We start from the raw sequence: 15,970 nt of genomic DNA on the forward strand, positions 1-15,970 counted from the left end.
GCTGTCCTGTCAGCCAGCTCCAAGTGAATCAAACTGATGGTTCCTGGTGTACATTGTAAAAAGACATCTTGTAATGTCCTTTTCTGTACGAGTCTCTGTGGCTTCCTGATGCTGCCAGGTGGCACAGTGGTGTAACCTTCTAATTCCCTTTGAATTTTGACAAAAACAAAGCGGTGCAACTTGACAGAGGCACCTCAGAGCAAGGGATGGGTGATGCCAGAGAGCCAAAAGGAGAGAGTCACACCACAAGGGCGAGGAAGATGAGGTGAGGCCATAAACATCACAATGCTGACCATCAGATGAGTTTACATGATCCAGTTTGCAATGTCAGGAGAGCTGACTGTGCAGGGGAAGATTTTGATTTCCTGCACTCGCTTTGGAGCAACCTGGTGCTGAAGGAAAAGCAGTTTCCCAACAGATGGCCTCAAGGTCAGGCTTTAGCCATGACACAATCCCCAAACTGCCACCGCCTGCCGTAGCCCAGGCAAGGAGGGCAGAGAGGGAGGCCTGCAAAGGGTTAAAGCTTCAGCTAAACAAAAGTCAGGAACCGTGTAATTAAAACTCTACCTTTGTTGTATTGTCAAGAGTTAGCCTGTGACATAGGAAATATTTAAAGGAGCAGGCTGTTCAGCTAATTTGTGTGTGAGTGAACTGCTTAGACAGTCCTATCCTAAATTAACTGTAAGACCACCCACCGAGCTCGCCTCATAAAGGGCCATGATTGCTCAGCTCCGTTTTGTATAACCGTTCAATAATTACTAGATAAATGCATAACTAAAAGCTCTATTACACTAATAATTTGTACTGAGATAGATGTGTGGGACACCATGCTGGGTTAATTTGTCATCCCTGCAGCAAACTTCTAAAGAGGGCTCTTTTGCAGAGGAGTTGTGTTAATATGTTGCTCCAGTGAGGACATGTTAGAGCAACAAGATGACTTGGTAGCTTAATCTCCTAAAGAGGCAAAACGCCTGGAGGGGAAGTGCCAGAAAGAAGAAAGGGGGGTGATTAACACAGTGGACCCAGATTTAAACTCATCCTGACAAAAGGAGCTGATCTAACTGAGCAAAAGAATGAAAAAAAAAAAGGGGCAGTGTTAAAAATACTAATAGGATTTCATGCATCCCTAAAAAATAATATAAAAATAAAGTGCTGCAGGAACAAAGTATTTTGCCCATGCTTTTCCTGATGCTGTGTTTGGTTCCTTTGCTCTCTTTGATGTATCCGTGGAGTTAAACTATATGCTTTAAACAGTGCAGTGAACTATAATATTTTTATCTCTGCTTTATGCTAAATTCTTCTAGCTTCAGACACACACAAAAAGCACATTATTGCTTTAAATATGGAACCCATGTTTAAGCATCGGAGCTCTGGATTTTCAACCTCCTCTATTGACAGAACCATAAATCATGTTAAAGTTAAGTGAATTACTGTAGCGTGGAACTATAGCTTTAACAATGTTTATGTAGTATCAGCTTACCATCTACAGAATGAAAGGGAGGAAAAACACTGATATTAGAAATGGGAATGTGGAGTCCTATTAACTTAACAGCAATATATCACTCCAAAGTCACAGATTCCATTACCATGCCCTTTTTAGTATCAAAGCAGAATTATATCATCACACACATAAAGGTTGTAGTTTTTAAGAGAATTTACATTTCTATTGTAAACTTATCAACCGCATTTCATTATAAGAAAGACATGATATATTCTCCTAGCAGTAGTTTTTATCTTGGGATGAGAATATATGAGAATGCATCATGTGTATTAAAAGTAATAATAATATGCAGAAGTTGACAGCATTTGATGTGATGCAGGAATTCTACAAATATGTTAAATTAGGGTCTTTTTGACCTCTAGCTGTAGTCTTGGAAGGAAGGAGTGCTTTCTATAGGTATGATTTTTATTTCTGTCCCGATGTAATCAATTCTATAGTATTCTGGTCTCCCAAAGGCAGCAGAATTCTGACATGTTTTAAAACATTCAGCTCAAAATAGCTAACTTAACTGGCCCCCTGCCCATGCCAGAATCTGGAACCAGTGCTCAGTTCAGCTCCACAGGTTTTCAAAAGCAGCCTGTAATACTCAGCAGCCCAGAGTACACCAATAAACCCCGAGCTCAAACACAGCCCTAAGCATATTTTCCTTTTGCTAGGAACTCCGTGGGCCTTGGCAAAATGTCCTCCTGCCTCCCACTTGCTACTGCAAAATTTCTTACAGGAGGAGTGTTTCTAAACAAAGGGTCCAGGTGCCTTATACCACTCAGAGCAGCAGAAAAGGGCTGAGAGCCAGCCCTGATCTGGAGATACCGTGGCTCTGCTCTTTTCAGCAGTGCTTAGCTGCCCAGCTGCACTTGACTTCTGGAGCTGAGAGATGGATAGCCTGCAATTCAGCCCATCTTTTTGATGTTCATGGACAGGAACAGAATCCCCATCCATCCTACCTAGGGTGTTTCACTATCTCTTGCACTGCTCAGCTGCTTATATTGTATTTTGGATCTTTCATCTATGTTTGTCTACATAATGTGGGAGCGAGTATCAGCGATACCTGAATTTTACCCATGCTTAGAGGGTAAAGCCTATCTTTGTTCTCCAGCTCCACGATTTCCCAGCCTTGACACTGCAAATGGGAAAGTGAGATGGGATCAGTTTGCATTTAGCTCATCCTTGGACCTGACAAACATGTTACTAGACAACCCCTTTGCACCGTTATGGGATGTAACAAATGCCCAAGTTTTCCAGGGATGTGAATTCCCTTCCGAGGGCTGATCCTAGGACTGGTCAGCCCTACCCTCAGCAGCTCAGTATTTAAGTAGAGGCAGGTTCTTGCTAACCTGAGTAAGCAATTCCTCTATATTTATCACCCTAAAGTCTGTTCCTAACGGGCAGTAAGAAAAATAGGGACTTTCAGAAACCTTTGAAAGTGTTACGGGGAAGCAGCTCCCACTGAAATTCAAAAGCAGTTAATGAATTCTCTCAGGACCTCTGCAAATCCCAGCCCAAGTTTCTTAATTATTTTTTCTTCTTGTTTGGGTAACTGCTTTCATCACCAAAATCTGTGGGCTTAAAGCTATTGTTTTAGGCTTCCATTCTTTACCTCTTGTATTGTATTATACACAGAAGTGTAAGTTCCTTTCAACAAATTTGGATTATTGCCAGATCTCCTTATTAAAAAGTCACTCTTCATATTTCCGATAAACACAGCTGTTTCATGGTATTTGAAAGCATTTCACATCAGCCAGCATGGTGGCTTAGCCAATTAGTCCTCTAATATGGTCAATTTTCAGAATAAGTACCTTTGGGGTACAAAGGGTAGGATCCATCTCGCATAATTTGAACTGGCATCACTGGGATGGCAGGAGAGAGCTTGCAGCACGCAGGGAGTTAAAGCAACTTAGAAGCCTGACGTGGAAGTAGCTAGCAGAACAAACTGTTCTCTAACATTTCCAGGGAAATGACTTTTCAAAAAACACTTTCTTAATTGTAATGAAGCCAATTATAATGGCCTCAAAAACAAGCAGATAAAAACCGATCCCGTTTCATTATGATTCTAATGTTACTATTTCTAGGAAGGCTGATCAATGTTTAATGAAGTATTAGTAAACTTAATTATCACTTTATAGAGGAGGTATCTGAGCATTGTGCCCTGATCCAGCTGATGGACCAGCCCTTGTGCCTGGGAAGGAACAGTGGTTGTGATTCCCAACACTTCTCCCTGGAACAGGCAAGGAGTCCAGGGTGATAACACCTTTTCCTGAGCAACACCAAATGACCCTTTCAAAGACTTCAAACAACTTCGGGAAGAAAGAAATTTCATCCAGTCATGTGGACTTGAAGGGGTTGGCAGGGCATTTTTTTGGAAGAGGAGATGGAAGGTGGATGGATCAATATGTGCCCCCATATGTTGGGCTGTGCTGGTGGAAAACCTGTCTGAGCACTGTAGGTGTCCCTTCACCATGTCAGCAAGCACTCCCTGGGAGCAAGGACCCCAGGGCTCTTTATTAGGAACTGCTCCTTTGTTCCAGGACCCTAAATATCTGCAGAGAACCGTAACCTGTTTCAAATTAACTGATTCTTTATTATCTGATCGCTCGCTCGGACAGAATTCACAATTTTGGCTCTTCTTCAGAGCCTTGGCCATGTGCAGTGCTCACCTAATCAATGGGTGCAGCTTATCTTATTGGTGACTTACTTTGTTATTGGCTACTCCAAATCAAGAAGGAAAAAGGCAAGACAGACCTGCATAATCAGAAGTTTGAATTCAGCATTCTGAAAAATCCTCTGGCTTCTGTGCTGCACAGCACCACGAGCTCATAAAACACTGAGGAATCCAGTGTAGCACGCAACAGCTGTACTGCATAATTACTTGGCCCTATAGCAGTCGTTTTAAAATACTGGTATATCTGTTGCAGGCCACCATACATTATCATCTCATTTTCAATAAAAAGTCTGGGATGTTTCAGACGAGCTTCAATAGAATTAGAATCATGTGTGCTTTGAAATATTTATGCTTGCCTTGAGATGGAAGGATAACTCCTGCCTCTAACCCCCGCACAAAATAACAGATTTCATAATGCCAGAGAGTCCAACTCCTCCATACCTACAGCAGGTAGAAATGAAGTTCTGCTCTTGAGTACACATCTTTTCATAGGTTGTAGAAGTCATATTTTATGTCATTTACTGAGGTCAATAATAAAATATAAATGTCACAGGCTGAAAGACGCCAGGAGAAATATGGTTTGGCAGGATGGAGCTGCTTAGGGATACATAAATAATAAGTCAATAAGTAAATAAATAATAGACAAAGACCTATTTTATCTTCCATTTGAAGATCTCAAAGAATTTACAATCACTGATTGAGGCTTGTAATATCCCATCAGAAGTAATAAGAGCCTCTTCTCTTACACAGGGTAATTTCCATCACTGTAGGTGTGGGTTTAGGAATTAAAGACTTTATCATTTTTATTAAGTCTGAAAATCATGACTGAAAGGGCCCTTGGCCTTTTTAGAGGCAAACAGGGAAAATAACAACCTGCTTCATTACCTCTTGTGCTTTAACTGATTAAAAGTGCTTGTGAGGGCCCCTATATTTGGAAACACGGTTGTGTTCTGTGCTCAGAACTTGTTGGAGTGGCCAGTTTTGCACTCACCAGAGTTGCTGACCACAACACAGCTATCAGAGTAATGGTCTGTGTCTGGGCCAGCAGATTTTAGACTTTAACATTTAATTCCCTCTCTCTAGTATCAGGCAGGCACATTTGTAATGTTGATCAGTTTAATAGTAGTGGGTTTTTTCCTCTTATCAAAGAGCCCTTTCTTTTGGCACTTGAGAAATCGGTTATTTCCTAGTCAGAGACTGCAAAAACAAACCTTTGGAGATCCTTATTGCACTCGTTACTTCTTATGCTGAGAAGAAAATGACCCTTTCACGTCAGTGTATGGCACAGGCCGAGGAATGATGCCAATCTGGTCTTGTTTCCCTCCCCCAGTCCTTCCCTGATCAGCAGGAAGCCCTTGGAGATGGGCTGAGGAGTTGGCCAAGACTCCTAAGAGGAGCCACTTTCTCCTTACAGCACTTTGCCTTGCTGAATTATTGTTGATCATTTCTGCATTCGTTTTCCTTCTCTCTCTCTCTCTTTGGGAAGATCCCTGACACACACTCTCCACTTTGTTTTCTACCCTGACATGCTGAGGAGGTCAAGGCAGCAGAGAAAGGCTCACTCCTTACATGCCAGTGAATATTTCTTTCGTCTTCCACGGAGCAAATCAAATTATTAAATGAAGAGCTATAGTTTGGAAAAGCTAAACACAGTGTTGTCTCAGGACAGTTTTGAACTCCCACATGTTCCCTGGATACAATTCTTTATTCCTTCTTGTTTGAAATGCATTTCAAACTCCTTTTCACCCAGCAGAAGAATAGAAATGAGTTGGCTCCCAGATGCGTACGAAGGACAGTGCAATTGCATAACAATTTCAGATAGTATTAAAAGAGCTGATACTAAAAGGAAATTTTAAAAAAATATTTTAGAAATTCCAATTTATTTCTTACTTTATTAGATGTTTGTCACATAAATGTCCATTTCTCATTTTATCTTCATCCCTCATATTCCATCTGGCACACAAGGAAAGGGGGAACTACAAAAGGAGATACGAAGAAAGGAAGACAGAAATACTGTAGGCTAATAAAATTTTGTAGTCATCAAAATGCTGGCTGGGATCTACCTGACTGAAGGTGTGTGTGTGTGTAGAATGGAGGTGTCAACCTCAGAGCAGCACCAGTCAAAGGCAGGGGATTATTTTGGGGTGAGGTGGCTCCTTGGACACTGTTTAGTCCTCTGTCCATTCTAGTAATTGGCTCCATGGTGATCCCCCACAGTTACTGAAGGGAATCCCCATTATCTCTACCTTTGATGTTTCTACTTCTGTTGGGAATATTTTCAACACTATTAATGTGAGCAGAATTGGGGGGTTAACATGGGTATAGGGGAGCTTTTCAAGGCAAGGGCAGGGGTTTCACATCCATCCCATACCAGCACCCCTGGCACGAGTGCAGCTCTTTTTGGTGGTGGTATTGGAGCAGTAATTCCTATCCTGTGGTGGAAAAGGACGTGTATAGAAGAGCTGCCCAGCCAACCCTCAGTGAATGCTTACAGGAAAATGCAGTAGTTTCCTTGCTACTGTCTCTGAGCTCACATTTTATCCATATCTTCAAGCTTTTGAGTTTGCTAATGGTTTAATAATGCTTAAGAAAAAAATTATTAATAAAGTGTCATATTATTAAACTGGCAATGAACAAGAGTAAGAAGCAGATTTTAGCTTTTATTTAACTTAAGGTTTTTCATAACATTCATCATGAAATGAATGTTTGCTCATTTGTGTTTGATTTTAGTTAACTTTCCTGCATCTCTCCAATTTTTCCAAAAGTGCCAAAGGCTTTTTTTTTTCCCCCCTCTTGTGTATTTAAATTACTTCAAAGCCAACACCTGAGTTTCTGTGGGATATTTCCTCCTTTCTATAACCTTTATCTGACTGGTCATATGCAGTGTACAAGCACAATCTTTGCACATGGACACCCCTGAAAGATTCCTAGGGTAACATGCCAAGGGAGCAACACCAACTCTTTGGTGAGAAATAAACAATGATTTACAGATGAGCTTGTGTGCAACCAGATTAATTGGTCATTCTGAAGGAAGAGTGAATCCTCATTTCAGAGGGGAGAATTCATGGCACTGTAAGTGACAGCAGGTGCTACCTCGTGGTGACAGCTAACAGTGGAAAGCTCTGTTGGGTGACAAGAGTCCAACCCAATATATTTTGAAGGCTGAGGAACTGGGCAAAGGTGTCACATATGTAGGAGAGCAAAAGGCTCTGCAGCTGCACTTGTAGTTCTGCTGAAATCAGCTGAGGGTAAAATCGGTCATTGCCAGTGGGCTTGTGTACATCACACCTCTGCACCTTCTCTGGAGTACATTTTCCAGCTGGCTTGTTGGCCCATAAATTCACCAAATTAAACTTCATCCCTGAGCGTGAGCTGGGGGCTTGCTGAAGATTTGAGCCCAGCGTTATTCAGGAGAAGTGTAAATGTAATTTTCCAAACGATCTCGCCACTTTGTGCATGTTCATTAAATGAAAACACGTTACTTAAAATAAATGTTCCTGAAGTGAGATGGAAGAAAAAAATCCCCAACAACAAGAAGCGTTAGACCATTTTTAAATTATCGACCGTTTATACTACAATGTAAAATGGATTCGTGTGTGCAAATCCAAGTCACATGAAATGTCAATTAAATCAACCCTAATCTCCCAAATACATTTTTTTATTGCCTGATTGATGAGGGCTGCTCTTAAGGTCATGAATAGTTTTCACTCTCACAAAGGACTGCTGATTCCTTTATACGTGTCCACTAAAAACAGAAAATCCTTCAAAATGTCTGGCTCTGTTTGCTTCCAGGATCTAGATGAAGTGAGTGTAGGACACAATGTGGTCTAATATATTACTTGATGTATAAACAATACTGTACATTTCAAACCAAACCAAAAAAAAAAAAAAAGATACTTAAAACGACAATAGATTTAAACTGTTTTATTTTCCAGAGGCAAAACTCTATATAACGTCTTTGTTTTCTTTCCTATAGCAAGTCCACATGCAACACCATCGACTCTTCATTTTCCAACATCACCCATTATTCAACAGCCTGGGCCATACTTCTCACACCCAGCAATCCGCTATCATCCTCAGGAGACTCTGAAAGAGTTTGTCCAACTTGTCTGCCCCGACGCTGGTCAGCAGGCTGGACAGGTGGGGTTCCTAAATGTAAGGAAGCCGTTTTTCTTTCTTCAGAAGTGTTTGTCCTATGTAAAAATTAACCACGGGGTTATTGACGGGGTTATTTTAACAGCATGTCGCCTGCAGGAGCACACCTGGGATAGCTGCTGGAAGGGAGGAAAACAGAAAAATAATAATGCTGTGCTGCAAAAGTATTTTAAAAAACAACAAGAGACCTCCCCAAAAAACCGCTCAACCACATTGTGGTGAAAGTAGCTTAAACTGTCAGAGAAGCTGGTGCTTCAGTGACCTGCTGGGTCCCCCCACAAACGACTTTGCTGCATGTGTTGTAACCCTTGTGGAACCAGGGTTAACAAAATACAAAGGCAGAATAATTTTTATTAATTATTTTTGAAGTTCAGGGGAGAGTGGGGGGGGGGAGGAGCAGGAAAAGGGAGGGTGAGAAACAGATGTTTCAGATCAGCTAAGTTCATTAAAAAAAAAAAATACTGCCTTATAGCACTTTAGATCAAGTTGACCAGTACTTGAACTCAAGATGTTAAAAGTACAGTTTATTATGGTTTGTTATTTCTGTAAGCAGTTATCTTTTCCCCTTATCTCTATGAAAAATTAAGCAGAGTTCCAAAGCTTCAAATAACCATTTTCTTTTTTTTTTTAATCAAATAAAGTGAATCATCTTGCTATTATTGAAATAGCATTCTGGATGAATACAGAAATTATAAATTTTATGTAAATCAAATCTAAAATAATGCTCTGAATATTTCATGAAATGTAATGCATGTAACTTTTTCCAGCCAATGAAGTAATAACTCGCAAAATTACTGCTTCTCTCCTGACATACATAGGGCTGAAAGTGTTAATGAGAATTAGTTTAATTATTAGAATCTAATTTATTACACTTATTTAATAAGCTGTATTGTTCCCAGTGTTTTCCTTTCCCCAGCAGAAAAACTGACTCTACTTATTCCAGCCAGTCCTGGCTTTGAATAATGTCTGCAATATGTTAGCAGATACATTTATGTCTAGACAACAAATCAATACAGTGCTTTTCTTTTTCCTTGAGTATTCATTTGCTTAATTTATCCCAAACCATTCAGCATTATGAACTGTTAGCACACTCACAATGAACAGGCAGCGGGGGTCTTCTTGGCAGGAAAGGGACCTAATTGGGAGACAAGATAGTGTTTGAGAGATGTCACTAATATATTAGTTTATTAAAGGTGCTGGATGTTGGAAAAACAAATATCCCTGAAGGATTGCTTCTTGCTGCAAACTCTAGTAACTGCAGTCTTTGAAGTCTGTGGGAGTGCTGTAAAGTTAAATGCAGATGAACTTGAGTCTTATTTATCCCCTGAACCATTTTTGCTCTAGCACAAGTGTGATTTGCACCTCCACGACTTTAAGGCCCTTTGTCAGTGCCAAAGCAGGTGAAATGAAAATAAAGTCCCAAGTGTTTTGCCAGGATGAGTATTTTGTCCCCAGCAATTCAGGCTAATGGAAACCCTAACAGGAATTAAAATATTATTTTCTTTAGCAGTACTTAGAATATGGATCTGTGTTTAAAGCTGAGCTTTTATCATCAATGGAAAAGGCAATGTTCAGTGCCAGAAGAACTGCAGTGAGATCAATTTGTAGAGTGCTGTCGAAAATGATCTCATCATTTTTGTCACTAAAAGGAACACCTGATTCACAGCCTGTCCTACTTTCTCTTTATAATGGTATTTGGCATCTAGCTGTATGGTTTTCAAGTGTCCAGGCTGGGTTACATTTAAAATGCAAACTTAATAAGCTGGAGGGAGGGTTGGCATGTTTTTCTAAGCCTGATTCCTGTTTTTGTGATACTTGAAAACACTTTTACTTATGGACACATTTTTCTAGTGATTAATTGAAAGACCGCACTCATATAGCTGATCCCCTTCAGCCTGTGACTGACCACATCCCAGACTGAAGGGAGGGTGGTTTTTTCTCTCAGTGTGTAAAAATGAAGCTGTTCTAAGTTCACTCATTTCTCCAGATGATCCTAATGGCAGCTAAACCAAGAGCTACACTATTGCTAACTCAAAAGGGATGTGGGAGAGCAGTTATTTTAATATACACTCATTCATTTTCCTGTAATAAGATATCAGCATGATTTTTAAGACCACCAAAAACGCTTGTTTTTTCTCTTAATGAGCAGTATCTTTAAGAAATTTACACTCAAGTCCCAGGCACTGATATCCTGAGGGTATAACAGAGGCACAAAACTGGAGGCTTTTAGGGGTCAAAAACACTGCTTCACCTCTCACTGAGCATGGCTTAGTGCTGCCGGAAATGTAAAGAGGAGTAGGATTTAATCCAGGACAGTTCAGACAAGCTGCTCATAGGACAAGTGTTTAAAAGCCAGAATTTCCGTAGTTTCACGAGGTTCACAGAGTTTGAGACAGTTTCTTGAAGTCCATGGAGAATTTGAGCCAGCAAATTTCTTTGCCACCTCTCAAGTAATTGTAAATGTATTGCACATAGTTTTCAACTAGATTGTTGTTACTGGAGGTTCCTAATAGCTGATTTTTAGTATAATTTCTGTCTGTTTGCTTGTTTTTTGGCAGCCCAATGGTAGCAGCCAAGGCAAGGTGCACAATCCATTCCTTCCTACCCCAATGTTGCCACCACCACCTCCGCCACCAATGGCTAGGCCTGTGCCTCTGCCAGTGCCAGACACAAAACCTCCAACCACATCAACAGAAGGAGGGGCCACCTCTCCCACTTCTCCAAGTAAGTATAGACGCAGCGGGATCCAAGGGCTACCGGCACCGCCGGCACTCGGCTGTGCAGGGATGAGGACTGGACTCATCTTGGGAAGCAGGAGAGCTCTCTGCTCTCCATGATGGACAAAATTCTGAGCTGCTCCTGTGTTAGCAGGGAAAGCCTTAGCTTAAGGTTGCAGTTTTATTTTTGACTTGATTGCCATTTCACATAGCCACGTGTGAGGCAAATCGAGGCCGGTGGCTCAGCTGTGACACAGAGCTTGGACCTTTGGGATCTTGTTTGCTGCCAGGAGGACTCAGGAGGACATCCCATCCCTGGAAGTGTTCAAGGCCAGGCTGGATGGGGCTCTGAGCAACCTGATCTAGTGGAAGGTGTCCCTGCCCATGGCAGAGGGGCTGGGACTGGGTGATCTTCAAGGTCCCTTGCAACCCAGACCATTCCATGGTTCTGTGATAAGCTGGTATCTCAAGTCAGGCTTTAGAGGATAGACCCCACATGGAAGTCAGGCAATCTCCTTGAAAACACAGCTGCTCATCACACTGGGCTAAACTCACAACCCTTTCCAGGTTACTTCAATTATCGTTCTTTTGGGAATAAATCTGCCTAGATTAACCCAGACATCTTTCCCTTACGCCTTGGATTTTAGGCAAGAAGTTTTGGTATGTCTTAGGGCCAGGGAGAGAGCTCTAATCCTCTCCCACCACCCACGCAGCTCCCATATGCATTTTGTGTAGCCACAAGTCAAATATATGAATTCCTGGATACACACTTGGGGATACCACTTTGGAGTCACTCTTCTGGGAAACAAATGCAATTCAGCTGTGTCCGATGCTTTAAAAAAAGTCTGGACGTACAGAGAGTTAATTGTGAAATGATTTAATGAAGCTATGCTCAAACTGACATTTAAAAACAAAAGGGAAGCTTTCAGTGCTTTAATGGCAACTGTAGGGGACTTGTTCCACAGTGAAGGGAGTCCAAATAACATCCACAAACAAAAATCAATCTAATCGAAAGAGCAAATCCCTTTGTGTGCTTTTCAAGCTTATTATTTAAATGCTATATGCAACCACTGCTTGATGTGCAAAGAGGTACTCACTCTTCAGACCAAGTGAAGCCTAGGTTTTTAAAGCTTTATATACTGTTCAGGAGACTTGCACAGGTTCCAGGGGGCATTTTTAAAATCTGGTAGTTCCTCAGAGGTTTTCATTGCCTTCTGCTACACGATAGTGCATCAACTGCAAACTCAGCAAGATGCTCTGGCTCGCTTGGAAATTGAAATGGGTTTTAGTATGAGACAGTCTGGTAAGATTGTGAACACGATGTTCTAGAATCAGGACTTCACGAATTGATCAGCAGATTTTTGTTGAGTGAAGAAGTTGATTCATTCTGTCCCCTCCACTCCTCTTTCTGACCTTAGACCAACACTGGTGCTATCAGAACTTTTTGAGGGGACTTTCAAGTCCTATCAATAAGATTCAGCGGTGGGATCTAAAAGGTTAATGTTTAGTCATAGTTATCACTGAACACAGTCAGCAATGCCTTACTATTTCCTTGTCTTCAGAACCAGGAAAAACAAAACTAGGTCAGTGTGTACTTGTCATTACAGTTGTGACTCAGTTTACTGGCAGTGTCTGGTGTCAAAAAGAAAAAGATTCCCAACAACATTTTAGCAGTAATCTTAATTTTTATGATACTGTGATTGTGTAAACAAGCTCAGAGTGTGTCTGGCCGGATTCTCAGCTGGCAGAAAAATGGGCATTTCTCCTCTGAAGGGAGCAGGACATCCATCGGTGTCAGCTTGGGGCTGGTCACTGGGCTCTGTGTTCAGCAGACAGCTGCCACGTTAATTGGGAATGGAGGTTTTCTCAAGAGCAGCCAGTTAATGGTATTTAAACAAAAGATTAGGAAAATAATTACTGTTTGTTAATTTGCCACGCTGATGTCTAAACATATAGTTCTGTACGTACTCAGGCACGCATCTTCCTTTTGGTGAGGGGTTTGAATAACAGTGACTCGAGTTGTAAAGAAGCATATAATTTAATTTAGGGACAAATTTTACAGAAAAGTAGATTATAGGAAATATTTTCTAAGAAAAAGTGTGACATATAAACCAAAGCCAGTGGAAGTATTGGCTACATAAAGAGCAAAGCAAACTGAAGTTTCAGGCGTTGCGGCCAGGGTTTGCCAGGAGGACCCACTGGGCTCCATTCAGTGTGTCAATCAGGACCAACCCTCCATTTCCCTCCGTGTTTATTTTTTCCTTAACTAAATATTAGCCTTCAAATAGCGAGTGCAGATTCACCAGAGTTCCATAAAAGCCGCACAAAAAGGTGTTTTCCATGGTTACGAGCTGCTGGAGCGCACCGGTTCTGGGAGTGTCGCCGGGCTATGGCTGACTGCCCTGCAGAGCTTGAGGATATTGGAAAGTCACTTATGCAACAAAGGCAAGAGCGATGCTAAATTTTGGCCAGACTGTCTCCTTAGCCATGTGGAAGAGAATGAACCCCCCCCCCCCCCCACCAAGGAAATGGTGTGAAAGGGATTGGCATTTGCTGCGTTCTCCTTCCCTTTTTTGGTCTAGGAGAAAGCCCTCAGCAGAAACAAAATGCAGTCACGGCCCAACCAAAAATTGGAATATGGCCCTCCTGAGGGGTGCAGGAGCCAGGAGCAGCTGTTCAATACAGCATGGCCTCCTGGGAACAAGAGCTAAAAATCACAACAAGGTGGTTAATGATTCTCAGAGCAATAGTGAAACTCTCCAGCTGTGACATTAACCAAAACATGAACATTAGTGCTGTCCAAGGAAGGAAGAGCCCCTGGAGATGCACACTGGGGATTTGCTGCTACTGGGTGGCCAGGCATGCTCTGGGAGCTGACAATTTCAGCTGTGAATCCTATCCCTTTGGAAAGCCAGCATTTTCCTCAGTCAGATGACACAATGAAAATGGGATTCACAAGGTTTGGGGAGGTTCATTTTTCCTCCACAGAAAGCTTTTTCAATAGAACACATCTTTGATATCAGAAGCAGTCCCAACATTATCTTATCTCAGATCTCTTCTTGATTTTCTTTGGTTGGTAACCCATTACAAGCATAACACAATATTTTCTTGAACTTGGCAGTTTTGGGGTTTAATATCTCACTGCCCAAAGCAAACACCACCTCCACTACGTTCTAGTTGGCTTTATCACTATCATAATTGAATCATTCCAGAGCAGAGTCTAAGATACTGCCATCGTGTACACCCTGACTTTTAAACAGCTTTTTTAAACAAAGTGTTATTTTCTGAGATTCACAGAATCTTAACAACTTTAACGAACTCATTACTGGTTAACGTCCCTTTCAACAAAGGAGCTTTCTTATTAAATGGCCTTTGTGTCAGGATGAGAAGAATGATCTTGTGGCTGTAGTACAGGATTCATAAAGCCAAGTGTCAGCTCCTGCCCTTGCGTTACAACAACCCCGTGGAACTCTCCAGGCTTGGGACAGAGGGGCTGGAAAGATGGAAAAGGACTTGAGGATGCTGGTCAGCAGCAGCTGAACATGAGCCCAGGTATGCCCAGGTGGCCAAGAAGGCCAGTGTCACCTGGCCTGGATCAGCACTGGTGTGGCCTCAGGACCAGGACTGTGACTGTCCCCTGTGCTGGGCACTGCTGAGGCCACACCTCAAATCCAGCAGAAAAACACTGAAGTGCTCTGGAGCGTGTCCAGGGAAGGGAATGGAGCTGGGAAGGGTCTGGAGAACCACGGAGCAGCTGAGGGAGCTGGGAAAGGGGCTCAGGCTGGAGCAAAGGAGGCTCAGGGGGGACCTTGTGGCTCTGCACAAGTCCCTGACAGGAGGGGGCAGCCGGGGGGGTCGGGCTCTGCTCGCAGGGAACAGGGACAGGAGGAGAGGGAAATGGCGTCAAGTCACACCAGGGGAGGTTTAGGTTGGATATTGGTAAAAATTTCTTCACAGAAATAGTGGTCAAGCACTGGAGCAGGGGCAGTGGTGAAGTCCCCATCCCTGGAGGGATTTAAAAGCCATGTGGATGTGACACCCGGGGACATGGGTTAGTAGTGGCCTTGGCAGTGCTGGGGTAGGAGTTGGACTCAATGATCTTAAAGGTCTTTTCCAACCTAAACATTTCCGTGATCCTGCAATCAGATTGGCTTTCTCTCCCTTCCTCTGCTATGCATTGACTGAGCATCTTCTGGGCAAGTTTGAGCTTTCTGTTCGCTCCTTTCCCCATCCATAAAAAAGAGGGTTGATTCTATCATTCAGTTTGCTAAAATTTGCAGTTCCTGCTCAGATTCTCAGCTGTAGAATGCACTGCAGTAGGAATTGTTCTACTGCACCACATTCTTCCAGTTAATCCTCTTGCTATGGCATGAGAAACAGGACAACTCTTCACATCAAACACATCTGTCATCTTGGTCTGTAAAAGGGAGACCAAGAGGTACATTAGGTCATCACTCACCCAAATCATCTTTCCCAAACAGAAGTTTATCCTCTTAATCCAGAACCATGATAAATTACACACTCCTGCTCTTAATAGCAATTATTTCAGGAAAGTATATTTAAAAGTAACATTTCCCTACTGCAGGCAACTTTTAAACACACAGCATACCCAAAACTGTTTGTTTGTCTTGTCTTTCATACAATTTCTTGCCATTTTGGCTGAATATCAAAGCTGTCTGTGTGAGCAAATGTTCTTTCTCTGCCAGCCCCTGTTTTGCTTGTTCCTGAAGTGAAGCATCATACCAAATTTGTGGCATCACATTCATTTCCTTGGCTGTGGGCTACGATGTTGCAGACAATCCTTAGTGAATCCCAGTAGCAGAAAGAGCAGGCTGGGCAGGAAGCTGTTTCTGTTCATGCCCAACGGGACAGCTATCAGCTGATGTAACCTCGAGTAGGTCTGTGCAATTCCCATGGAGCAAAGCTGATAAGATCTGG

The 15,970-nt window shown here is 42.2% G+C and overlaps 1 protein-coding gene across 9 annotated transcripts in view; it reads left to right on the forward strand.

Moving 5' to 3' along the window:
- Positions 1-15,970, forward strand: part of NFIA (nuclear factor I A) — a gene marked incomplete at its 3' end in the record, with an annotated part of 250,179 nt that overhangs the window by 201,338 nt on the left and 32,871 nt on the right. For 8 of the 9 annotated variants that reach the window (XM_082287369.1, XM_082287371.1, XM_082287375.1 and 5 more), the window contains 2 exons: positions 8,137-8,315; positions 10,874-11,039. In XM_082287369.1, the coding sequence (XP_082143495.1) occupies positions 8,137-8,315; positions 10,874-11,039 (345 nt within the window). The remainder of the gene's footprint in view (positions 1-8,136; positions 8,316-10,873; positions 11,040-15,970) is intronic. The other variant, XM_082287370.1, reaches the window with a different exon arrangement.

Source organism: Coloeus monedula, assembly GCF_965178545.1.
Source record: "Coloeus monedula genome assembly, chromosome: 9".
In the NCBI taxonomy this organism is placed as follows: Eukaryota; Metazoa; Chordata; class Aves; order Passeriformes; family Corvidae; genus Coloeus; species Coloeus monedula.